Source organism: Ochotona curzoniae, unplaced genomic scaffold, assembly GCF_017591425.1.
Source record: "Ochotona curzoniae isolate NIBS_2020 unplaced genomic scaffold, NIBS_Ocur_1.0 contig_291, whole genome shotgun sequence".
Lineage (NCBI taxonomy): Eukaryota > Metazoa > Chordata > Mammalia > Lagomorpha > Ochotonidae > Ochotona > Ochotona curzoniae.
Window position 1 is genome coordinate 16,746,078 of NW_024465649.1, and position 27,279 is coordinate 16,773,356.

The following is a 27,279-nucleotide window of genomic DNA, read 5'->3' on the forward strand; positions in this document are numbered from 1 at the left end:
ACAGCTTAATTGGTTGTGAGTACTGTTCTTTTTGGAAAGGAGCAATTTACCTGTAAGAAGCAAACAAATATTTAACCTGTGTATTTCTCTAAATCCTCCTGGGGTTTGACCCCATCATGAAAGTCTTGCCCTTTTTCCACCATGTTTTACCCATCAATGACCCCATACTGGGGCAGTTTACATCTTGGTAGCATCCCTAGTGAACACATAAAGGCAGCTGGAGAAAGGACCTAGCTGAACTAAATTTGTCATTTTGGTTGTGCCCCAGCCTTGTGCCAGAAACAGCAAGGCAGTGGGACTGAAGAGAGCTGCCTGGCAATCCCCCCTCTCCCCAGTGGATGGCCTCAGTAGGTCATTTCTTCAGACAGGCCTTCTGGAGGAAGGAGTTCTCACTTATCCTATACTGTTCAAATGAGAATGAGACTAGATGTCTATGCCTGGCTTGCCACAGAGCTAGAAGGACCTGTTGGGATTTTCAAATCTTACAGTCTGTTTTAAAGAAAACCTAGAGAAGACCAACCTGCCAGTGAATTAGTGAGAGCACCAAGCCTACATCCTCTGAAGATGATTGATCACCCAGTGTATTAGTGAACTCGCCTTTCTCCACCTGCAGAGCCCTGATTTCTCCCTGCTGCACCACAGCAGGGCACTCTTTGTTTTCTTGCCTAGATACAATTCCTGGAACTTGAGAATTTTGTGCACCTTGGATTTTATAAACACCAAAGGCCAGAGAATACAAAGTGTTGTCTTTTCTGTTTCATGTCTTTTTAATGCAACATAAGACTTTACTAAGCTTTTATATGGATGAAAAACAAAAATCCTTAAACTTGAATATAGGTACTTATAAACTAAGATAACCCTTCGTGAAACATTTTAAGTTCAGCTTTTCAGAATTTCATCCTAGCTAACAAACCCACCTCCAACTAAACTCTTTGATATTGGGTCATTTTAATTATCCAACCAGATTATGTGTAAAAAGATAGTTCTCTCCTGCTTTAACAAGCACAAAGTCATCAGAGGCATCTTCTCTTCTGAAGTGGGGCTTGTATTGGGTTCCCTGTCCACCTGCCTCTAACACCAATTACTTCTTAACTGTGCTGTATTTTCCCCCAATGATAACTTTAATCAGTTAAACATAAGCACCAGTTTCTGCCATATTTCTGAAGAGCAACTCTTAGCCATATTTTCATAAGAAAGCTCTTGATAGCTTATAATTCTGTTTAGGCTCAGTTAGTGCCAGGTGGAGTTAATAAGCTTTGTATTTCAGAAGTTTGGCACAAGACCTATTTACATAGTGTTTAATTCTATTGTGATCTCATTGCATTGTTCTAGACTGTGGAAAAAGTCTCAGGACAAGGGCCACTGCACTGGAAGTTATATCAACACAGCCATCCATTTGGATGTTTTAGTTCATTTTGTACCTCTTCCTTCAGTTGACTGTGTTACAACAACTTTATAATGCTTCTGTTGTTTCCATAGGATAATTGTGCGATGAAAGTGTCAGCAGATTTCATTTGAAATTCTGGCTCTGACAACAATATTTATGTCTTAGGAAAGCTGCCTCACTTTTTTGAGCTGCAAGTTCTACTGCAGTGGAATTATTATGGGAATTAAATATGGTGATGTCTGTAAGGAATTTAGCATGGATACTGGCATTCAGTAGGTGCTTGGTGAGGGTTTGTTGAAGGAAGAAATGCAGTTCACTGGCATTCTACTAGTAGAAAGGTGAAGAGAGATCATACTCAAGTCCTTGGTAGTTTGCCTGCTGAAGGTGAGAGTGGAAATCAGAATCAGTGAAGCTTTTCAGAGATCATACATTTGTTTCTGTTTACACTAAAACTGATTAATTGGTCTCAGACTGGGAACAATTGCAAAGGCAATTGCAAACGAAGAGCTTTCTTCTTCATTCGCAATCCACTGCCAGTTTCTTCTGTGGTTTCCTGCAACTCACAGGTGGAAGCATATTAGAAAGTCACATTAAAGTGCCACATGAAGTATTTGCTGTCTTAGGTGATCCACACCACCATTCACCTTCATTAATGTGACCAGTTGAGAGTTATAGCTTCTTGTCACCTCATGTTCAGTCTCCTCCTCACATCTCATCCATCTTGCTTGCCACTGGCACATTCATCTTCCTAAAACATCTCTTTCATCATGTCTCAGTTTGTGTCACAAACCTGCAGAGGCTCTCTGTACTGTGGGATGGAAGCCAAACCCAGAGCGAGCATGGGCGCCTAACAGCCCCTCAGTCTAAGTGAACATCTAGTAAGAGAGACACTGTGCTTGATGCCTGTGCTTGGTGCTTTACATACACCATCTCTGGAAATGATTTGTTATCTCCACTTTACTAATAACCCAAACTTGGGTGGTTTAAGTAGCTTGTCCAAGTTCCCTTGCACAGTGTTGGAGCAGAGCCAGAATCCCAAACCAGGATCAGCTGGTTTCAAAGGACAGGACTGTTTTTATTAGGAAGTGAGCCTGCTTCTTCCATCTGTTTCTTGCACACTCTGTGATGGCATTCGATGTTCAGTAGTCTTCTGTGGGTTAGATGGGAATGTGACTCATCCACTTTAAGCTGGGAATTACATTTAGGAAGCCATAGAAGACCAGAGGTTTGCCAGGTATGAACCTGTGTTTCTAAGGAAGTCAGAACTTGTATTCTGGTCGGAGTTCTAGTCATGTGGTGGGTTGTAGGACCCACCACACAAGGACTGCTTAGCATAATGCTTAGCCCCAAACAGGGACTCAGTAGATGTTCATTGCCTGCAGAAAAGGAAGCATGGGCACTTCTTCCTGCACCCTAACCCAGAGCATATGAGTCCAGCAGAATACTGATGAACATTAGAATGAAGCTAAGAAGTTGGCACTTGGAGAAGGCTGTACATTTCCCTGGCCAAGCATAGAGGCAGCCAGCACTCAGGTTAGGAAGTGTGTACTTCAAGGTACCACCTGCTTCTGGCTGTTTCCTGAAGTCCTCTGTTTGAGAGCTTCCTTGACTGCTACACCTACATTGACACAGAACCCAGGCAAGCCCTGAAGCTGGGCTCTGTTGGTTTCTGTTGTGCCTAAAGACGGTCACTGCTCTCAATACAGACTCCTTGAGGACAGAGTGGTCTGGCAGGAGAGCAGGAGTCAGGTGTGTTTCTGGCTTGGGCATCAGGTTAGAGAGTTTGGGCTGTTAGAAAAATTACTGCTGTGAGCATTCGTGTATGAGTGTTCATGTTCATGTGTGTATATGCTTTTGGTTCCCTTGTTCACCTACAAGTGGAATTGCTGAGGCGGGCAGTAACTCTGTTTAACTTTTTGAGAATTTGCCGGACTGTTTTCCACAGTGGCCACCCTATTTTATATTCCCTCCCAGAAGGTATGAGAATAACAGTTTCTCCGCATCCTCCCCAACACTTGCTGTTCCTTGTTTTCAATTGCAGCCATCCCAGTGGATGCAAAGTGGTGTCTTGTGGTAGTTTTTATTTGTACTTCCCTAGTGACTGATGATGTTGAGCATGTTCCCATATGCCCATTGGTATAACCTGATTTTATCATTCGTTCATTAAATACTTCTTGATGTTAAGTCCCTGTCCTATGGCTAGTCTTGTGATAGGGGCCATGCCCCTGGGTTACTTGTGCTGCGGTTGGGGAAGGGAGACATAAGCAGATAATTGCAACATAGAAAGATAAACGATTACAGAAAAGCGAGGTGCACTGTGTAAAGAAGAGATCAGTGGAGGCTGAGTGATTTTTTAAGCAGGGGAGAAATTTGGCAGGGCGGGGCATTCTAGTGAAATTGAAGAGCCTGGAGTCTGGAGAGGTGGAATTGGGGGCAGAGTGCAAGTAGCCCCAGCCCATCTCAAGCCAGACAGCTGGGTAGATCTCCACTTCAATCAAGCCTGCCCGGATGCAGCCTGCTCAGTTGTTTTCATCCAGGGTGTGTTTGGTTGCACGACTGTCTGTTGTTTTCAACCTGATTTGATCCCCCACTTGAGGTGTACTAACTCTGTTTCTACAGAAAGAGAAAAAGATGGCACTGAATGACTTCCAGACCTCTCACCCTATGAACTGGCAGAACTTGACTTAGAATCCAGGCTGTTTCACTCTCCACACCTGCAGACTTAATCTCAACTCTTGTTAAGCTTGGCGTGTGAGACCATTTATTCTGTAGCCTCAACCACCTCATCTTCATTTCCCACCTCTTCCTTCAACCCATAGCTGAGCCTTTTTTCCCCAACTCCTCAGTCTAAATATTTTCTGAACCTTCTTTGTATAGCTTCTGTTCTCCCCACGTTCTGCTTGTGTCTTCCACATTTTTATTATTCTTAAATGTCCATGCTTTTGTGAGTACCTACTGTTCAAGTGCCATTTGTTGTGTTCAAGTTGATCAATTTATTTCTAGTCACAAAATAAGAAATAAGCTAAAAGAATTGAAGCAGTTTTCCCCAGGGCACCCCAGCAAATAAGAAGCTCGAGGGTCAGCACCATGGTGTAGTGTGTTAGGGTGTGGAGAGTTCAGCTGCTACCCTCAGTGCTGGTATCCCAAATGGGTGCTGGTTCAAGTCCCAGCTGCTTTACTTCCAGTCCAGCTCCCTGCTGATGTGCCTGGGAATGCAGCAGAAGATGGCTCAAGTGCTTGGTCCCTGCACCCATATGGAAGACCTGGAAGAAGCTCCTGGCTCTTACATTTGGACTGCCCCAGCCCCAGCCATAGCAACTCTTTGGGGAGTGAACCAACAGATGGAGGAGTGTGCGTGCTCTCTCTCTCTCCCCTCCTCTTCCTTCCTGCACCTGTATCTGCTTTTCAATCAAAGCAAGACATTATTAAAGAAAAAAAAAAGTTATTCCTCTATTAGCTGAGCTAAGTCTATAATAAATTTTAAGGAAAAGCTGAAAAAAAGAAGTACAGTTCAAGTGCCAACTTTTCTTAAAAGCCTTCCATGGGTACACTAACTGAAGGGATTCCATTTGCTCCCTCTTTACTCCTCCTTTATTCAAACTTAACGTTGGAAGCCGTGGGTTATCTCTTCCTGTGTGTGTGTGTTTTCTGGGTTCCCAGAGCCTAGCCAAGATCTACATCTCTAATGTTTGCCGTTGAACTTGTCAAACTAAAGACTAGCTCAGGAATTTTGCTTTCAGCACTTCTTACAAGTTCTAATACTACCCCTTCTTCCATATTCCTCTTTTTTGCCTTTTTCACATGTATGTGCACAAGCACACATACACACCATTTCGGCGTAGTTTCATCTGAAGCACTTTCTTCAAGTTGTATGTTTCAACCATTCTAGTTTTAGAGTCAACAGTGATGAAGACTGAAGTCTGTGATATTGTTCATTCTTAACTCATTGGATTTAATAGGCACAGAGAAAACAAGAACAGGCTGTTCTTGGGAAAATAAATCCCAAGAATTGCTCCTCTGCTCAGTGGGAAAGGTCATATTCATCAGTGCGAGGTTGTTAACAAGATCACATCATTTTTTTTCTGGGCAGTTGCTTTATATTCCACACCTGAAGTCTTTCCTTTGTCTTTTTAATTAAATTTTATTCACCTAAGACCTGCAAGAATAAGATGATTCAGAGCATACTGATAACTACAATTATAAACTCCCACTCACGAAGGCCCAATGTGTACTGGGTACTGTTAAGTGACTTGCATGAATGTAGTTGGCATCCCCACAATTGCTGGTAAGGAGGAGCAACCTGAATCAGTACTCTGAGGCCCTGGCCACCTCTTCCCAGGCTACCGCTGGAGACTCAAGGTTCACACTGGGGTCTCTGATCCTGGAACTCCACTTGTAGCAAATTAGAGCACCATCCCTAAGTCCGTTTGGGCAGATGCAGCATTTGACTGTATTCACAGATAGTTAACATGTACTTAAAGCAGGAAAATACTGCCTGCAGCTCTGGCATCACATTTGAATGCCTGTCCCAAGTACTTGGGACATATTCACAACCCAAGTTGGATACACAGATGAAGCTCCTGGCTCCTGGCTTCAGCCTGGCCCAATCCTGGCATTTGTGATCATTTGGGGAATGAACTGGTATATGGAAGATCTATCTCCTTTCTGTCTCTCTGTCTCGCTCTCTCTCTTTCTGCCTTTGATATAAATAAATAAATCTTTTTTTAATAAAAATATATATACTCAGAAGCTTCTCTAAGCAAATACATCAGATACTATTTCAACACTCCGAGTGGTCATGATACCTTTGGTACTCATGTTGGCTCTGCCTTATCTCTACATGGAAGAGGAAATCACATTTTTCTGTGTTTCCTTTTTTACTGGTCTGGCCTCAGTCAATTTCTAGCATTTGAGGGCCTGGGCATTTGATTATTTTGATTTATAATCTATCTTGTTCTCTTCATATGCATTTTAGAAGACAAATCTGATCTTGAAAATAGTGTGATGCAGAAGAAAATAAAAATCCCCAAACTTTCTCTCAATCACATAGAAGAAGATGGGGAGGCTAAAGACTATGGGGAAGAAGATTTACAGCTTAGACACATCAAGGTAATTAAATCTTTCCTTTTCTTGGACATATGTGGGATCATTTTTACAATCTTCATGCTGATGGATTCCAGTCTGCCCCCCATCCTCACACACATGTCCCCTGGTATCACAGGTCATGGTTTCTTCTGGGTGGGGGAGGCCTGGGAGAGCTCTTTTCAGTTTGCTATGCTGACCAGCTTTCCAAGGAGCGCCATTCAGCATAGTGCCCGACACAGCTGGTTTGGCAGCATTGTTCATGGAATTTGAAGTTGTGTCTGAGATCCTACGCTGAATGAAGACTTTTATTATCAGGTCACATTTTCTTTCAATGTTCCCCAGTTTGCCCCACTCAGCCTTCATTTGGCAAACCTGACAGAATTCCTGTTCAGCCAGCTCAATTTCCATGCAATTGGTGTTCTAGAGGAAGGGAAGGGGAACAGAAGAAAGTATGCTCTGCATTCTGGTATTGACCATAATCTAAGTTTGAACACTATAGACATTGCCAAGGCAGAGTCCAAAAGATGCAGTTTGTTCAGTTCATAGCATTCACTGTACCCATGCTGTAGGCCTGGCCATATACTGGCCCCTGGGGTCCTTGAGCTTAGCCAGACCAATCCTTGTCCTCCAGAGTTTCACAATATGGTGATAAAGACAGCCATCTGAGTGACCATTACAATTGTAGCTGGCCCATGCTGTACTAGCAGTAGCCTATCCCTACAGACAAGTAGCATTGAAGTTGGTCAGTCACCCGGTTGGCTTGATTTGGCTTGGTTTTCCTTTCATATTTCCTTGGAATGCCGTGTCCTCAGTTGGCTGTATCTCCCAAGAGCGCTCCTAACCTCCCATCACTGGAGAGAGAGTCCAACTGGTGCTGTCCCTCACCCTGTCCTTCAGTGTAAGCTTTGTCCACTTGAGCAGGAATGTCTTCAGGTAGCTGAGCCCCAGCCCTTAGCTAGTCATTGATAATTCCCTTCTAAAGGAACTTTGCTGTGTCTACTATCTTCTTGCTGAGGGAGAGATAGAAAGATGCAGGCAGGGAGGAGCCTTCTTGGAAGTTACATTCCAAATTCTGCTTCTTGCGGTTTGGAACTCATGCTATGAACCTGAAGCTAGTCCTTCCCCTCTCTGTCCCTCAGTCTCCTTCCCTGTAAAAGGAGGAAACTAAACTGAAAAAACCTTGCAGTGCTAGCTTTGAATAAGCATTCATCCCTGCCAAGTGCTAGTTCTGAATGAGCAGCCAGTGAAGAGAAAAAGGGTGACATTGTTCTTATCCTAGATCCCTAGATTAGAGTCTTCACCATCTTTCCCAATGAAGTGTTCTTGAGGAAAGGGTAGGATGCCTCTCTCAGATGGACTGCTTTCTGTTTTAATGTTTCTTCATTGTTGAAGAGATTTGAGTGTGTCTTCACTGGGCTAGCTTGACCTGACCTGATTCTGCCATGAGCTTGTCACTGCCCTGGAATGGGGAGTATGAGCTCCTGGAGACCCAGGAGTTGTTAAAAGTTTTCATGTCTACATGCATGAAGCTGATAGGTGGAAGGAAAAAAACATGTACTGACCTGGAATTCTGCTACCAACTGGCCCTTTGATCTTGGGCAGTCCCCTTCCCCCTCAGGCCCTCTGTTTCCACTTTTGTAGAGTGAGGGCTTTGGCTGTCTGCACAGGTGTCTCCAAAGCACTGATGTTCTGTGGTTCTGTGATTCTAGGATTGTCTGGGGAAATATTGAGCCGCAGTCCAAGAAAGTCCCAGCTGCTCTTGCCTGAACTGATTCTCGTTGTCCTACACAGAGACCTGAGGGGCGGAAGCCGAGCGAAGTGGCGCACAAGAGCATCGAGGCAGTGGTGGCCCGGCTAGAGAAGCAGAACGGCCTGAGCCTGGGCCACAGCACGTGTCCAGAAGAGGTCTTTGTGGAGGCCTCACCGGGCACGGAGGACATGGACAGTCTGGAGGATGCTGCCGTGCCCCGGGCTCTGTACGAGGAGCTGCTGCGCAACTACCAGCAGCAGCAGGAGGAGATGCGCCACCTCCAACAGGAGCTGGAGCGGACTCGGAGGCAGCTGGTACAGCAGGCCAAGAAGCTCAAGGAGTATGGAGCACTCGTGTCAGAAATGAAGGAGCTCCGGGACCTCAACCGGAGGCTGCAGGATGTGCTGCTCCTGCGGCTTGGCAGCGGTGAGTGCCCCTGCAGGCCATCTACCACCCCACACGGGTGGGGGGATGCCTCCTGCCACTCTGCTTCCAGGAGCACAAGGGGAGGGGGCAGGCCAAACGCCCCTGAGGCTAAGGGAAGGACAAAGACTGGCTCAGCAGTTCCCACCAGGAACTCACAAACTCTCCCAGGAGCCTGTGGATGCGTGTGCAGCAGCTTCAGCCTTGGGAACAGGGGATGATGTGGGTTGGGAAGCAGGAGCTGACAGGATGTTTGTCTCCACACATGTATGTATGCATTCAGCAAGAGTCAGGAACGGGAATTGTAAGGGACCTCACCAAGTAAGGACATGATCCTAAAGCATGGATCATTGTAGGTCAGCAAGTGCAAGACGGATGCTGGTAAATAGTAAAGTGCAAAGGGTGGGGAGGGTGTTTGTGACTGAGAGTATGTGGAAGCTTCAGGAAGCAGGTGTGTTTGAATGGACCTAGGAGGGTGGCCAGTGAATGTTTCAGGCACAGGAGCTTGGAGCATGCCAGCACAGGAACCAGGGGCATACCGAGAAGGAATCCCGCCTATGTGCTCTGAGGGCCGATGAAGGGAGGTTAGCCTGGGCGTCCCAAACTTGTCTTGAGAAGAGTGGGAAGCACTAGCCGTCATTCAGACACAGAGGCGTGGAACTTCAGGAAGTTAGAAAAAGGATATATGAAACTCCATTGACTTGCTCTCGGGAGAAATTGGTAAGCTCTTAGTTGTACCTAAGTGCAACTAGATTTTTAAATTTTCTCTAAACTAGTTCAGAAGCAGGAATTGGGACATCTGAAAGGTGAGAGCCTTAACAGCAGGGAGAAATGACTGCTTCCCAGAGAGGAAAAGACACAAAAGCTCTTTTCAAAGCATACACATGTAGAATTGTGCAACATGGAAGTCATTCAGTGTTGAGAAAGTCAGTATAAGTACGGTCACAGCCTCCATGGCCCCCAGGGACAGTGAATGATAACCCTGAGTCAACACACCTTGCTTGGAAGACGGAGCAACCTGGTTTAGAAACACAGGTGCTGCCCCAAAGTGTATATCAGATATGATTTTGAACTCGTTAAGGAAGGTTTATAGAATGTAGAGGTTATATTTGTAGGTAAGATTTCACTGCTCTTTGATTTGTTAGATAAATGTGCTTCTGCCCTACCTTTCTTATATTTGGGGGTATCTTTTGCATCTTAAGATATATCCCCAAAGTGGTGTCTCGGCAGATCTTCGCATGGTCAATGGAGTCAGCTGAGAGAACTTTTTGCACTTTTGACACAGAGAAGGATACTGGGTTGGGACTTATCCAGAGACACCTTGGGGAGGCAGTGGCACAGCTCAAGTCACCCGATTCTTGGATTGCTACTGTCCCCACTTCCCAACTCTGCCTTTGCCTCAGAGACTGTTACAAATGATAGCCAGCTGAGGGTCACACTGAAAGTGGAGGTCACAAGTGGCTTTCAATTTCAAAGTTATTTAAGTTCTGAATGAAAACAAAATCTCAAAGCAAAACTGTATAGAAGTAAAAATTTGTGAAAGCTGTGTTGGTCTTGGGATGAAGGTGAGGTTGGAGAAAGAACTAAAGTTTTCAGAGAGAAAATGTTTCTTGATCTTCAAGGTAATAATTTCTATATTCATCATGTTCTATATGCTTTGCTTTTTGTAAACCTTGGGCAGGAGTGGGGGTGGGTGGAGATACACACCGCCAACAGAAACCACATACTCCTATTTCAGCTGTTAGGGAAACAAGCTGTTTCGTGTGATCATGAATGGGATTTGAGCTCTGAAAGCTGCCCCTGAACTTCTGGAGCCATAAGACACTCCATCCTGCATCAGCTTATGTCTCTTTGAGTGCCAAAACGCACAGGAAAACTTGACCCCAGGTGTTGTTTTGGTGTTTCAATCTTTTAGGGAGACGTTCCCACAGACAAAGGCAGCAGAAGGGGCAGGGGCTAGCTCTTGCCAGATCTGAGACACCTTGTCCTCATGGTGGTAGACATACATTGTTGCAGGCCATAAGTGTGCTTGGGGCTCCCACTAAGGGCAATACCCTGTGCTCTCAGCCCAGAGGCATCCTGGGAAATCACACTATTGTTCTTGCCCTCTTAAAGCATAATAATACCCACTGATTGGCACAGATTAGTGTACCAAGGGCCAGACAAATTGGCAGGAATACAATGAAAGCATGCCTACCTTAAGAAGAGGCTGTGTGCTTTCTTGCAGAGGATCATTTTTAACATCTTAGAACCAGGCCTGCCTGGATTCAAATTCCTGCTTTGCCACTTCCCAGCTCTGTGGCTTTGGGAACCACCAGTCCTTCCTTTTTTTCTCCCACAAAGACTGAATGGTCTTCCAATGTGTGCCAGACAAGTTTTGAAATGGTGAGAATTAATATACTTGAGATACAGCTCTTGTTGTCCATCCCTGAGGAGCTCAAAGTTTGATGAGGGAGTCAGGATGTCAAGGTAGAAATCTATCTGGGTAAGTCTGGGAATTTATTCCCCCTTGCTGTAAACACAACCAAGAAACAAGGCAGACCAGAGGCAGAGATGAGTGAGAGCCCTTTGACTGGGTCTCCCATGCCCTCTGAGGAGCGTGTCCTGGCTCAGGGATGTATGGGCTTTGGGCTTTGCCATCCTCTGCCAGTGCCGAGGCACGAGCATTGCTCTGGAGATTGTCACTGCTCTACTCCACCTACTGACCCAGTTCAGGGCCTTTGTCCAGCTTGGGTGCTGAATCATTCACACCAGAACAGGCCAGCGCCAAGACCAGGAAGGCCCACAGAGCAGGAACTACTCAGTTTTATGTAATTTTTTAAATTGATTTTATTTTTGATGATGTTTACATAGTTAAGGATGTATGCTCATGTAGCCCACAGATTAGGATGGGGAGGGTTGAGGAAAGGGGAAAAGTAGATGAGATAACTGTTTCCAATCTCGTTTTTCTTCCTGTATCTGGGGAATGTTGAGAAAGCCAATTCCAGCAGCCCAACCACATCAATCCCTGGGGTTGGGAGGAAGGTCACTCAGTTTCATCCCCAGGACCCTAATGTGGAATGTGAGGTACCGCTCAGTTTTAAAAAGAAAATTCTCCCTGGAAGAATCACAGTTGCATACCTCAGACAGTGGGTTTCTATTATTTCTTTTATATTTAAGTTATCTCTGTAGATCGGAGTGGATGGAGAACAGTAGTGCTGGCATCTTGGAACTGATGGGGACCCTGGGATCTGGAGCAGGGCCGGGAGGAGGTTGGGTACAGAGCCCGGGGCTTCACATATAAGGATGGGGAGATGCCAGCATGGTGTAAGAAGGCTGATCCTATATTACTCATTGATTTAAAAAATAACCACAACAAAATAGTAAAATATAAGAATAAATTAATGTTTTATAGATACTGCAAAAAGTAATTTTTAGCAAAGTACCAAAATTTAGAGCATTCCTTTCTTTAATTTTGTAATTATTTCTAGTAGAATAGCTTAGAATGTCAAATCAGTTTTAAGGAATAGAATTGACAACTGAACAAGGAACTGTAATTTGGATTATAAAATTCCTTAGACTGCAAAGAAAAGCAGGTGTTTCAGAGGCTTCTCTAGGTGGCTCAGTTCTTCATTTCTGCACTTGTTCCTTGTCCTTCTGCTCTCTCCATAAAGCAGCAGATGGTGGGTTTAACAGGCAAGACACCTCACAGCATGGAGTCACAGAGTACTAAAAGAACTGAGGGTAAATCAAGCCCACAGTGTCACCTGACACCTACCTGGCCTGTGTGCTTCTCCCGGCTCGGCCATCTGTAGCCAGACTTCATTTCATTGTCACTAATACAAAGACAAAAGAGGACGGGGGCAGTGGATCTTCTCTCTTTGTAAAACCACCTACCTTTTGTATGATCCTCACCAGGAAAACAACTGGTTCTGCTGGGCATGAACCTCCCAAGAGTCTTTTGCAGGGCTTCTGTGACAGTCACAATTCAAAGGACAAGCAGCCTTGTGAGCAATATTCACTGACTACCAGTCCCTTTTTCCTTTTCTTCCCTTCCACACTCACAGCGCCCCTCTTACCCACCCCCCAAAGAAAGGAGGGCGCTAGATTCAGGAGCATGAAGACATCCTGATTGATAAGGGGCAGGTTGCTATTTGTGTGTGCTCACTAATGTGTTCTTTTATTCACCAAACATTTATTGGATGAATGAATTGTGCCAGGACTAGGTTGGGGGCTAGGAATACAGAAGTAAAGCAGAGTCCCTTGTAAACATCCATAAGTGAATTTGCTAATGTAGTGTCTACATTTCAGACTGGGAGTTGACACCCTCTGAGAGTGACAAGTAAATGAGGGAAGCCAGATAGTGAGTGAAGCACATGGGAAGGGCCAGCTCCCATGTATCAGAACAGAGCAAACTCCAGGATCTCAGTTCTCCCCAGCCAGACTCCCTGGTCTCGGGGAGAAGGACTAGCACTGAGTCATCTGTCCCAGTGTTTAGCACTGCAGGTACCCCTTGGCTACCATCATGCATCATGGTATGACATGAGCAACATTAGGTTCTGTGTGGGTGCGACACCAGGCAGAACAAACAGCACCGTCACTGCAGCAGGGAGTCCAGTGATAGTTGTAGATTTCTGTGTGTGCCTCCTCAAGGGAGCTTATGCAGAAATGATGGATTCTAACCAGCAGAGGTGCAGATAATACGAATAATAGCAGTAATTTACATGGGCCTGGCACTTTACAGGTTTCAAAGCACTTTGACGTTTTTATCTCATTGGATTGTTCTGATAGCCTCCTTGCAGTGCCACGTAAGGAGAGTGGAGAATGTGGCAAAAAAAAAAAAAAAAGACATAATGTTCCCCCGTTGACTAGATCATAAGCTGGTTGAAATGTTTGAAGACAGAGCAAGGCATTGTGGCCTCAATATCTGTCCTGGCTCTTGAGAGCTGAATTACTAACACCTCTGAAACGCTCTGGCTTTACACCTTGTGTTCTGTCCAGGGTCCGTTAAAATACCAGCTTTGATCTTTGGAATCTTTTGTGGGCCGACCTGGTTTCTTTAAGCTCCAGTCTCTGCTGGTGCCTTAGAAAAGATGGGTAATGCCAACACAGTGCTTCCTGCTGGTTTTACCCTGCATTGAAAACATCGTGGGCTTTCACAGCAGAAACCACCTGAACTGGAATCAGCTCTCAGATTATTACCTGTGTAACCTAAAGCAAAGAGCTGAACCTTTTCAGTCTCTACTTTTTCCTCTGTAAAATGGGTATCCTAAAACAATACACATAGAGAAGAGCCAACTCAGTTATTAAGCTCTGTGGTCCCCAAAATCAGAAATACTGGGGCTTTACTCTTTTTTTGTAAATTTTGTTTTATTTTTAAATATTCATTTGATTTATTTGAAAGACAGATTACAGAGAGAGCTAAATGTTCCATGCATTATTTCTGTCCTCAGATGGCCACAAAGGCCAGCACTGGATCAAGCTGAAGCCAGGATCCAGGAGCTTCATCTGGGTATGCCACGTGGGTGCAGGCATCCATGCACCTGGGCCATTTTTCACTGCTTTCCCTGGCACATTAGTAGGATACTGGATTGAAAGTGGAGCAGCCGGAACTTGAACCGGTGTCCACATGAGATCAGCATCTTAACCCATATGCCATAACACCAGCCCCGGAAATACTAGGGTTTTTAAACTTGGCTGTTCTAATTTTGCTTCCTGAGGCAAGTTATTTCACTTTCTGGCCTTTAGTTTCCTCACCCATAGAACTACACAAAGATGGTGCTCACCACTGTGAGTCCTAAGAGGATTAAATGAGCACATGCAGTAAGGGTATCTGTCCAGAGGCTGACCTGTGCTAGGTGCTCGGTAAGTGCTGTGTGAAGATGTGCTGAGGTAATGCGTGCATGGTGCTTGCCACAACACAAGACTCATTGTCCTATAATTATGTCTTAATTTCAGGCTCATGGATTTGTTAATGTAGGGTTCTTCTCCCCAGTTTTCCTGGGGAAAAGTCTATTGTCCCATTTCTGTTTTTTGACCCTTCTATTTCTAGACATCATCAATGTTGACCCAGTTTCCTCTTTGCCAGGACTCCCATCCTGGTTCTGATTTATATCATCCAGTCCTGTTTCCTGTCTCCTTCAGTGTTCAGTTCATTGTCACCAATGCAAGTAGCACTAAAAAGCTGGGCTTTGTGAAAGAGCTGAGGATGATGGGTGAGGCCCAGGAGGCCAGCAGCATACCTGGTGCCCCAGAGTTAACGCTGAGCAATGCCATAATCTCCCGGGCCCTGTGCCTCCTCCACATGCCTGTCAAGAAGAGATCTAGCAGTGAGACCCGGAATGATTTATCAGAAAAGTATCAGTGACTCTGCACTTTGAAGGGCCTTTCTGCGCTGTTGATAGAATCTTAAGTAGCCATAACTCATATCAGATCATTTTAAAAGTTGACAGATTTCAGAGTGGCCAAATACTTCAGGACCCCCCTTTCCCTTTCCTCCCTGGTGTCCATTTTCCTGAGGACAGCAGGTAGAGGACTATCCCGTGCTTACTAATCAGGTGTCTGTAGCATCTAGAGGAAGTAACCAGCTTTCCCCACAGCCAAAAACCAGAACATCTGGCGCTGCCGCAGTGCCTCACCCTCCACTGCTTGTTTGCCAGGTCCACTAGTAAGCACAGGTAGTCGAGAAGGGGTTCAACAGAGACAAACATTTGGCCTTTCTGAACTCCTGTCTGGAGCGGTCAGTGTGTTTCCCACCGGTAAAGCAATCTTAGCGGGAGATGTGATGATGAACGGGACAGATAGCCTCGGAGATGTGACGTAGCTTCTCCAGGCCAAACGCCCAGCGAGCTGCCCAGCATCAGCAGGGTGCCCAGTCCCTGCACTTGACCATCGGCCCTTCCTCTTAGACCTCCACGATGTTCTGCCATGGGTCCTGTGATACCAGGATCTTTGAGCTGTTAGATAAATACTTCCTGCTTGATCTAAAAACTCATGATTTCTTCACAGCTTCAGCCACACCAGGCCAAAAGCCCTATAGCCAGAAAATTCTCAGGTTCCCTAGGAGTTATGTCTTTAGAGTGAACCCAACCCCATCTGCCTTAGAGATAGGGAAACGGAGGCTCAGAAGGGGAAACAAACTTGTCTGTGCCTTGCGAGATTGGAGCACATGGGGCGTCAGCATGGCCGAGGACTGGAAGGTTGATGCTCAGTCAAGATGGGTGAATGGAATCAGGCCAACCCATAGGATTCACCAGAGCCCAGAGTCTGACCACACCCCTACTTGCTCCCTCACAGGCAGGCACTGTGAATTAGTGAAATAACTCCTGCAGCCTTAACCTGTGAAGACCTGAAGTTCACCGAGTCTGACCTGCACAGCGCAGAAAGACTGCCACATGAATCCTCAGCCTCCTGTGCTGACACCTGAAGGTGGAAGGCTCATTGGGTCACCTTCTAGCACAGCCTGTCCCATTGCTGGACAGCTCTGACGGTGGGGAAATGCAGGAAGCATTCATTGGCTCCTTCCACCATTCGGGCCCTACGCTACACACTGGAAGAGCAGAAATGAGACCTTGTCAAGGTTCTTAGGAGTTGTTTTCTCCTCAGCAGATGGCTGGAATGCAGTGTAAGCCTGAATTCACTCCTGGGCCCCCAGGATGCCAAGAGTGGAGATAGCAGAGGGCTCCCTACATGGGTACTTAAATGGCTGGAGAGGGAGCTAGTTGGGATTGTCCCAATGAAAAGGAAGTAAACAATGCCTCTGGTAGCAGGAGAGCCAGAACACAGCCTAAGGGTTGTACAAGAGACTGACTGATGAGGAAACAAAGTGGCTTCTGGCTAGACTGCAGGGAAAGGTGGGAAGGGGGCAGAGACAAGGTTGCAGAGGTGAGTGAGAGCAGGTAGAATGGCCCCAGCCCCTCCTGCAGGGTTTCATGGGGCTGCTCGCTGCTAGGGTGACACAAGCTGCAGCCCCTCAGTCCCTGAGTTTCTGTTTGCCTCTGAGCCCAGCAGATCAGTCCACAGCCACCTCGCAAAGATGCACTGGAAGGATTCCCAGTCTGGAGGAGCACCAGGCAAGACTGATTTGGTAGGGAGCCATCAGCCATGTGATCGTGCCCTGCCTGCTAGTTGCTGCTGCCCTCACATACTCCCTCCCCTTCTTGGAACCAGAGGGAAGCCCTTGCACTGCCTGCCTCACTTGCTCCCACCCAATGAATGGCAAGTCCGTCACTGACCCTCTAGGAACGCCGGGGAAGATCAGAAATGGGCAGAGTATCAGACTGGGCACTGAGAAGCCTGAGACATCTTAAAGGGTACTCCCAGTTGAGGAGGTGCAGGGCAAAGTGCAAGCCTCTGGCGTCTGACTGCCCTGAACTGTAGTCCACCCTTGGAGCGCTGTGGGACTTGGGGCCCATCATGTCCCCCTCTGAGCCTCTTCAGGATGCTATTGCAAGACTGCCACAAAGATTCATTGCTTCCACTTAGCACTTGCTTCATGAGTCTTATGTGCCAGGGACATTGTGCTGGGTGCCAGGAATACAGCAGTGAACACAACCAGGGCTATCTTGTTCACCTGCCCTCAGCCTTCACTCTGTAGCCAGGGAGGTGGTCTGTAGTCACCTGACAGGAACTGAGAATGCTGGTGGTGGGGCTGCAAAAGGGGGAAAAAAGGAACCTTCAAGGTGTGGTGTTTGGAAGCAGTGAGTGTGTCTGTCACGTTCACCACTCACATGTGTCATCAGAGATGAGCATCTATAATTCCCAGGCATGAGGGAGCACTTTGACCCAGGACTGGTCTAGCCCCTCTCTCTTGCTGGGCTTCCTGCCCTTCCCCAGGGGCTGACCCCAGCCCACTCCAACTCTGCTCTCCAAGGGGCCTTCCCAAATTGCTTAGCCAGTAACAATCTCTCCTTCTATAAACCTGCATGCACTGCCCGCCTTTGAAGACATCCGGCCTGTACCTTGTGCTACTTGGCGTTCACCAAAACAAGACATCTATGCCAATTGTAGGACCCTGTCCCCGTCAAGTTCCTGCATACCCTCCAGACCCCAGCACGGCATTGGTTTGTCCTCTTCCACCTCTCCTCCAGGGGTGGCACTCCTCTGCTTTATCCTTGACCTCATTAGCCATGTGAGGAGGGAACATCAGTTGCCTTGGTTTTTCCCGTTGCTGCGCAAAGGTCCCCTAGCTTACCTGTGGGAATGGTGGTCCAGCAAGGGGGCCCCACGCAACCTCCCTACCAAGTTCTCCCCCTCCTCCTGGGTCTCACGTGTGCTGGTCGGGTGCTGTATGCTCATCTGTGGCCTGCCTCATTTCAGCATTTGCTAGTGAGTGCTGTAGCCTGGCCCAGTCTGGCCCACCCCCAATTCCAGCTCATGCTGAGGGGGGCTACAGCTTAGCCCAGCCCAGCCAGCCCCCAGCCCCGGCCCTCATGTGAACTAGCTTGTGCTACGGCCCAACCAGGCCTGACCCACACTCCTTTCTGGTGCTCAGATTTGCACGATGAACTGGCCCAGCCTGGTTCGTCCCCATCCTGCACCAATTGTATTCCAGTGGTTACCATGACCTAGCTTGTTCTGGGCTGCCACTTAGTAGGTAGTTAATGGATTCTCACTGCAAAGGGAGATAAGATTTGTCTAACTCTTTGCAGAGTCAGATGCAGGTGCCCAGCTACAGCCATAGGTGAGAGTGGCTGATGCCTCCTGAGGAAGCTCAGTAGAGTTCAAGCGGCAGATCCACCTGCACAGCTCTAGGTCAGCCCCCCTCTCTCTTGTGAAGGCCTTTGTTTCCTCCATCCTCTATTATACTGCCATTCACCTGTGCAGGTCCCTCCTAAAAAATAGGAGCCATATTTGTTCTGTGTCACAGTAGATGCCCTGCATCCAGCTGGGGGTAGAATTTGGACTTATTTCACTTTCATGTTTGAAGAAACTAGAATTGTACATGTAACAGAGAAACTTCATATTGACTTATGGAAGTAAATGAGATTCACTTCATTTGAAAAATTTGGTGTCTACCTTTGTATCTCAGTAAAGAATCAGCGATCTGTTTAGCGTCCATACATATATATGTATATGAAAGAGATTTCTAAAGTGCCTAGAAGTCACCCAAGCATTGGCTTTCCCCAGAAAGAACAGCATTAGCGCAGCGTAAAAGCAAATGAGGCTAGAGAACGGTGATGTGCCCACACACACACACATTTGTGATGTTGCTCGGTCCGTGCCGTGGTTTCCTATTTATGGGAGAAGACACCCAGGCTAAAGGAGGTAAATTACGGAACCAGCACTTGCACATGGTTTTCCTAACACTGAGACCGTGGCCCTGCCTGTCAGCTCACAGCTGCTGGTAGGCCAGGTCACAGCACTTCATATGCTACATACTGAGCACCCCCAGAACCGGGGCATACCTTCTGTTGCTGTTGTGTCTGGGTCCTCGGTGCCTGTAACAGAGCCTAAGTCTCCATGTGCAGGTGGGCATTGCATGATGAATGGGCTCGTGAGTGACTGGATGAAAAGACAAGTACTACCTTTTAGACTTTCCTAAAAGCTTCATTTCCCCAGCTGAGAGGTTTCTCTCCGGGCAAGGGATAAATAAACCTCAAGTGCATGTCAGTGCCAGAATGCAAGAGGATCAAAAGGCCTCTTCTCACACCTCCCCCACGCTTGCCACGAAGGGAAAAAAGTCCCTTTGTTACCTAAAATATCTGCACCAGATCGTACACGGCTGTCTCTTAACGCAACTGCTTATTATTGTGGCTAATTTGGTCACATGTGTTTGAGGGAGAACAATGCCTCAGAAATTTTTAAAAGCAAAACAGCAATCTGAAGCATTTGTTGTAATGAGATGTAAATTGCCAACATTGGGAGTGGAGCCCACTGAATGTGCAATGAAGCAGCTCCCCCCACCCCCGCCTTAAATTAAAGCACTAGAGGCCCTCCCTTCTTCCCCCCAGAGAAACCACATGCTTTTTTTTTTTGTTGTTGTTGTTCCTTTTCTCTCAGATTCCATAGTACCAAACCCCGAGCTCTATTGACTGATGCATGTCTGCCTTCACCTGCCGTTTGTGAGTTCCTGCTACATGTTGCCTGTATGCCAGGTTCCCACAGAGCATGTCAGCCTACATGGTAACTGATGGCAAGCCCCGCTTTACTGGTGAGACAGCTGAGGTTCAGAGGTCAGGTGACTTGTGAAGGTCTTGCAGCTGGGAGTCACACCCTGCTCTCCCAGAAGATGCCTTTCAACCGAGGACAGCAGGCCTGTGCATGCAGAAGCTAAAGTGCCGGCCATTCAGTGTACCATGCTCTGGAGAGAGGAGACCCTGCAGACAGTGGCCTCCAGTGTGCACTGGCACTGGCATAGAAGGTTAGGTGATCCTTTTCCCTAAGAAACCAGAGACACTGCACAGTAGTCCAATACAACTCTGTCTCCCTTGGGAGACCAGCCTGAGCACAAGGAGGACCCTGACTTTCAGAACCCATGGCTCAGCAGGCAGACTTACACTCACAAGGTGGGGTTGGCCAGAGATATACGAAGCATCCTCTCTGCGCCAGACTCTGAAATCATTTCACAGATGCCATTCCGTTCACTCCTTGAGCCTTCAGGTCCCTGTTGTAATTCCTCCTTTCCAGTGAGGCAGCGAGGTCAGAGATCTTAACTCTTTATGTGTATATTATCTCTTGGGGCTAGAATTTAAACTAAGCATGGCACTGGGTGAACCATAATATCTGATGTTTTTGCCCAGTTTCTACCTGTCCAGAAGCCCCACAGGTCTAATAGGGGAGACAGACAAGAGAATGAACCATCTCTTAATTCTGATAGAGTTGGGGGTGGGGCAGTTCCAAATGAAGGAGAAGGTATTAGCCAAGGAAGATCACAGTTCACCCAGACAGTAACCGACAAACCTAGGATCCAAACCTCCATCCCTCGGATTGAACCTGAGAGGTGACAGAATCACTTACGTCCATTTGAGGGGAGATGGGGATGTATGTGAGTCAGGCCATGAACCACTGGCGGAGTTTGGATGGGTATACATCTATAAGGTAGAACATTCTGGACAAAGAGAATGGCAAAAACAAAGGTAGGAGGTGGGGAAGAATGATAGCTGTGTGGAGAGGGTTAGTCAGGCCACTTTGACTGGAATGGGATAGAGACAGCCAGAGAGTTGACTCTCAGCCCTTGTTCTTGTCCCTTAGGAGTCCCTTCATGAGCAGTGTGGAGGCAGAGTCCTTAGTCTATATTTGTGGTCATTCAAACTGTCCATTCTCCTAAGTAGAGGCTTCTAATTTCTACTTGTTGGGCATTCTAGAGGACAGTTTCTCACCTACCCACACCTCTGTACTCAGTCAGCAGTTGAATATTACCTCACTTTCCCCAGCTCATTTAAGTCCCTAACTTGCTTGCTCTCTTCACCGCCCCCTGCCGCCACCCCTTCTTGTGTCCTAAAGAATTGACTAAGAGCCTGCTGTGTGCCAAGATTGTAAAATGGGGGAATGCTGGCTCTTGATGCCCTCCATGGTCTATCACTGAGAATAGCCAGGCTGGTGACTGCTTGTAAATGATTTTCTGCAAGTATGTCACAGTGGGCAGACTTATATCTCGTAGTGGAGAGCAAAAGACCTCACAAGATGCCAGTGCTGTGTCCTGAAGTCTGAATGGGGACTTGGACAACAAATAGGGTGACACCCAAGGCGGAGACAAAATCACAGAGCCAGATACAACTTAGTACTTGCAGCCCTGGATAGAAGTGAATATTGAGAGTGGAACAAGATGTGAGCTGTAGAGATAGAGAAGAGGCTTAAGGAGACTATATAGTGTGTGAAATAAGTAATGGGAAACCTAAGCAAAGATAGTCACAGTCCTGTGGGAGGTCTCTTGGGCAGCCATTGTTGAGATGATGAGGGGACCAGCCTGGAGTCATGGCTGCATGGGACTCATTCTCTTATCCAATACCTTCAGGAAAGGGGGATGTCGATAAGGAATGACATGGTCTTCCCAGGGATAACTTGCAGGCCAGTGCCTACCGCCACCTTCCAGCCCATTTCTGTCTGCTGTCACTGAGCATCAGAGCAGACAGAGACCTCAATCACTAACAACAGGCATGCACTTCAGGGGAAGCTAAAGTGATCCCCTCTTCCCAAATCCAAGAGAACAAATGCTGCACTTGAGTTTGTTGTCTCAGAAATTCAACCTTACATTCTACAAAGAGAGTAAAAACTTGGACATCTGCTTCTGAAACTTTGGAAATATTCATCCACGTGGTCATCCACGTATCTGTGTAGCAGAGAGCACTTACTCAGTGCCAGGTATTGGGACAAAGGAAAGAATAAAATGTAGCCACAGCCCTTGCATAGTCAGGCTATGTTGGGAGATTCTGCCTGACGTTCCCTCTGCTGTCTTCTGTATCTCCAATTCACTTGCCTGTGGTCACATAATTAAAATGGAGCAGAGTCAATAACTGGACCCCAGATCCCTCCTCCAAGAAGGACTAAGCTGCCTTATCCTAACTGTTGTGCTCCTTAGTCAGCTTGCCATCTGCTTTGTCCAAGCTGCATTGCTTACATCTTTGGAGACAGCATAGATTCTGCCATGTCCTTGGCAGCTACCAGAAACTCAGAATTTATGTTCTTATTCTGGGAATCCCTGTTATGAGGAATTTCAGGCACAAAATCGCTCATACCTTCCCTACCCAAAATCTACGGTGTATCAGTGAAACATAGAACTGCGGGCGTCTGCTATATCAAGAGCTTCCTACCCAGGTATCTACATGACTAGGATGGGGTGGTGGAGCTGTGAATTCATCAGTTAACTGAAGTTAAATGTGCACCCATAGGGAGCTGTTGGCAGTAGTAACTGGGTCTCTGATCCTCGGCGCCTGAAATGTTTGCATAAGGAGAATCTCCAGCACGCTGAATTCCTTTGGCCTTTGCAGTTGCTCTCCCAAAGAAGTCAGTCAAGTAATCCAGCCTTATTTACCCATCTTTATTCTGTTTCTCTGTCCTTTAATAATCACAACACAATAGGTGATTTAAAAAAAAAATGGCCATCATTTTAAGAAGCTAATGGAGAAAAAAATACCCTCCTCTAAAAGCATCATTTATATGACTTCCTTTCACTGTTGAAATGGGACCCGTAATTTGCGTTGATTACATTAAAATAAAAATCAGAGTGACTGCTGAATCAGGCAGTCAGGGGCCTAATCTGTACTGTATTTTCATTTCTTAGTAGGACTCCTGCTCTCTGGGTATTAGGTCTTGGGGAGGAGGCCTTCACGTTTCTCCTCCTGGCCTTCCTCACCTCCCTCCTTCCCCTGAGTCTGCACCACAGGCTGCAGAGATGGGGCAGCACACAGCTTGCACACTCTGGAGATTGCCACCCTGGTCCTCCCACCCAGTCTGAACTGAAGCTCTTCCTGTGCAAGAAGTGAAGTGCCCTATTTTTCCATAGACGATGATCTTCTACGAGTGCTCCCCATTCATGCTGTAGAGTCTAGTCCATTTTTGTCTTCCAGTTTTCCACCTTCTCCCTTGTGACAGTCATAACTCCTATTCTCAAGTCTGGGTTGAAAATGTAGTCCAATGGACAAAAATAAGGTAGCATATATTTTTGTGCCACTATATGCCGATAGATGCATAGTTAAAAATATTTGCCTTTTATTTTCCTTGGAGTTCTAGACAGATCTCTTTTCTTAACTGCCTAGGTCCCGCCATTGACTTGGAAAAAGTAAAGTCAGAATGTCTCGAGCCCGAGCCGGAGTTACGGAGCACTTTCAGTGAGGAAGCAAATACGTCGTCCTATTACCCCGCTCCTGCGCCTGTCATGGACAAGTATATCCTAGACAATGGCAAGGTAGTGTTTTAAGCTCAATATCCATTCCCTGCAAGTGTCTACTAGTCAGAGTAAAGATAAAAACTATGGTGGGAGCTTCGGCACACAGCTTGTCTGATTGGTCACTTGGCCTAGCCCTTTCCAGAATCTCTGTGTTATTACTAGAGTAGCTGCATCTTTACTGGGACTGGGACCTTTTCCTTTCTTCTTTTTCTTCTCTTTCTTTTTCATTAGTCAAAGAAGCAGCTGCAGAGTTAAACTTGACATGTTAAAATTACTTACCGGTGAGAAAATTTTTGTTTTAAATCCCATAGCAGTTGTGTAAAAATCTAGTAGCCTATGAAACAATATAGTGCAAGTTTTTAATGTGAACTGGAAATGAACTGCCTGATAACAGCTTGGTATATATAAACATGTTCATCACTTATAAAGTACATACATATTTGGCCAGTCTTAAAAATTCAGTACTGAATGACATGTACACCCCATCTTTAGGCTGCCTTCAAGGTATTGTGGCCAGTGGCAGTTAGCCCAAAATCCCAGGGCCACATGTAGCTCTCATATCATGAAAGAAAACTTAAGCATTATTAGAAATTATATGGATACAGGGAGGAAAAGTAATGGGATAGCTTTTGGAAGTCTCAGGGTCAGACATGGACGTAGCAGTGGGACAAGGAAGGAGAAGGTTCTGATGTTCTGTTAAGATCCCAACAACTTTATGTTTGAGGAGTGTCTCAGAGCCCTTTGTCTCTATATCGCATCAGTGTTGCATGCTCTGCCACCACGGCACATGTCATATACATCACCCCTCCCTCTCCACATTCGGCCATCTGTGTCACTGTGAAGGCCCCTTTTTACGTGGTGTCATTCCTTGGTGAGTTGATGCTAAAGATAAGGTTGTTTTATTAGTGTCTGTCCAGATATATCGCTGCAACTGCCCAACCTGAACCAAGGCAAACATTGTCAAACTGAGGTTCTTGTCTAGAGCGCTCTTGAATGTGCTGCCACTCCCCACATCTCCTGCGGAATGTAGCCTCCCCTTCAAAGGCAGGTCCAAGGGGCCGGGCCACAGACCACACCGTGCTCCATTCACAGGCTTTGAAAGTTAGCTTTGCACAGGAGAGGTAGAAGTAGGGAGCCTGGAATCTGAATTCCCAGGGCAACACTGCCCCTATCCTACCTGTGTGACCTTGGGCAGCTCCTTCACCTTGTAGGGTTGATTGGAATGATGCTCTCCTTAGGCCCTTTGTGACTCACACGGAGTATTTAAACTGAGTGAATCTTGTCCAGTTGAAGATAAAAGGAGAGACAGCTATTCTATGTTTGTTGATTTCCTTTTAGTCGTGACCGCTCCATATTGGAGTGACTAGAACCTTTTTCTTAAAGTACTATCCAAGAGGAATCGATTTCTCTGTTGCTTTGAAAGCTGATGGACAGTTTCAAAGTATTTCAGGAACCTCTTCTGTGAAAGTGTCATTCTTCCTGCTAACAATAGACCTCCCAAAATATCATTTAGTTTTTACACAAAAATTAAACAACGGATCTTAAATAACTAATTATTGAATTATGTGCCATGATGTTGCTATAAAAATAATCCGGTTTTTGTTTCCAACTAATTTATAGACAGGAAGAGAAATTTAGTAAGGGGAAGAGAGGAAGCAGATCTGCTGGAAATGGCTGGCAGCTCCTTAGAAGAGCATTCCCCACTTGCCAAAAGTAGCCCTTACCATTCTTGATTCCACTGTCTTTACTGGCCCTTCCTTATGCCTGCATAAGCATAACACTGAAACGCCTCAGTGTTAGAAGCCCTGAAAGGGGGTGCATTTTCCGGCAGGACACCAGGTTGATCCCATAACACCTTACAAAGATTTATATTGGCCAAGTCCTGTCCTACCAGATGCCCATTTTCAAAAATGCCCCTGACACACAGACCAGCCCTGCATCGTGCCACTGGTGTGCTATGATCTTCATGCATGTTGTTGACCACACTGCTTGAGGGAAAGCATCACTTTGTCAAGACGCAGTGTTTCAGAAACTTGCCAACTTGTGGAGTTCCAAAGATCATTGAAGTTGAAATAGTCTAATTGTTGCTGACTGGGTAGGGAAGCAGGTTCAGAGAAGGGACTTGTCTGTATGTGTTTAAGAAATGTCAGGGAGTACCTGGAAGGGAGAGCTTCTGGTTTCCAGTTTAGTGCACAGCATCCCTGCAAGCTGTACAGTGCTCCAAGTGACCCTGAGCTTTGCTGACCCCAGGGCCCCTGGTCTCCGATATCCCTGCATACTTCTGTGATTGGTCTTTCCCAGAGCCGTTTCTTTCTAGTCCATCAAGTTGACCTTTTGCTCATGCCAACATCAGGAGAGATGTTCACTTCTCGAGGAACAACAAGGAACAGCAGCTCATTAGAACAACAACAACAAAAAAATGCAACAATATTCAGTTATCTTACCTATATGCCTCAGTTCCTTCTTTGTGTTCATTTTGACTGAAACTAATGGCTTTGCAGAAATAGAAGAGACAAAGTCTTGATCCCTGTGTACTACAAAGGGCTGAGCCAAGAGATGAGGGCTGGAAGGGGCCTAGCCTTTCTGAAGAGGTGACGGCTACCGGAGCAGTTAAGGAATGCTTTTCAGACTTTAAACTGGAACTTGAGAGATTAGCAGGCGTCCGTTCCTGTGGCTGAGAATCTGGCTGTGAGGTGAGACCAGATACAGAGAAAGAAGGCAGAGGGTGCACTATGTTACTGCTGAGTGTGTGCTGTGTTCTGGCATTTTACTCTTGTGTTGCTTCATTTAAATCTCAGAACAGTGGAAGGTTCAGAGAAGTGAAGTAGCAGCATGATTTTCCCAGTCAATCGAAGTACCAGGCTTTGCACTGGGGCTGGTGGCCCTGTTCTTTCCATTACCCTGGAAAGAGAAGGCGGAGGGTGAGTTTAGGAACTCTGTAAAGTGGTAGACATGGTAGGGAAATAAAGATTAGCAGACAGAGTGGAGATGCGGGCCTGCTGGGCCTTGGAAGCCAGGAAAAAAGGGAAGAGGAAAGATGTGGGAATTGATGTGACGGGAGTCATTCAAAATTGCAGAGGATTAACACGAAAATTGCAGATTTCACCTAGTCAAAGAACAAAAGTGACATTTTATGAGAATTAACATCAGTGATTCTAATGAATTTGGGGTGCAGGGTGGAGAGGGAATTTTCTCTGTGCTAGTGGTGAACTGCCCTGGGGGTTGAGTATGGGCAGTGGCTAACAGGTGAGATGAAACTGCTAAAGAAAAAATGAGCAATGGTGTTTCACTGAGCATTTCAACCGTGTAATACCACTGTGACACTGGTCAGCCAGGGAAGCCCAAAGCGCATGAGCTTCAGGGTTGCCGTCACTGGGGTTTAAACCCTGACTCCAAAATGTGCTGATCAAGTATCTTGGGAAGAGTCACTTAGTTTATTCGAAGCTCTATTTATTTGTGTCTACTTCTGTCACTTAAGGTCGTTATGAGGATTAAATAAATTGATTATACAGTACCTGGTTCATTATAGACATTAAAAAAATTTATAGTATCTCTTTCTCTTGTAGAAAATTGGCTAAAATGACTGGTGTCCCTTTTTAAAGACTAATAAATCAGACATTTCCAGAAGAGCAAGGCCCCAGGACACAAAACAGCAGAGATCTTTGAACAGCTGAAGTTGTCTTCATCTCTCAGACTTGCTGAGTCAGAATTTAATCTAATTCAGAGTTCCTTATTTTTTCCCTGTCTCCGGAAGCTTGTGTGGGTGGCTTCAGAGTGTCATCAAGGGAGGTGACTCAGAGAGCAGCAGGGGACTTGTCCCCAACACAC

The 27,279-nt window shown here is 46.2% G+C and overlaps 2 protein-coding genes across 4 annotated transcripts in view; both read left to right on the forward strand.

The window, feature by feature from the left end:
- AGBL4 (AGBL carboxypeptidase 4) overlaps positions 1–27,279 on the forward strand; it is a 1,125,681-nt gene that overhangs the window by 898,901 nt on the left and 199,501 nt on the right. The window lies entirely within an intron of this gene.
- The window catches only part of BEND5 (BEN domain containing 5), a 44,605-nt gene that overhangs the window by 7,615 nt on the left and 9,711 nt on the right, over positions 1–27,279 (forward strand). Inside the window, exons 2-4 of one of the 3 annotated variants that reach the window (XM_040978581.1) lie at positions 6,363–6,496; positions 8,264–8,648; positions 23,321–23,469. In XM_040978581.1, the coding sequence (XP_040834515.1) occupies positions 6,363–6,496; positions 8,264–8,648; positions 23,321–23,469 (668 nt within the window). Of the gene's footprint in view, positions 1–6,362; positions 6,497–8,181; positions 8,649–23,320; positions 23,470–27,279 lie in introns of those variants that run through there. The other 2 variants (XM_040978582.1, XM_040978583.1) reach the window with 2 other exon arrangements.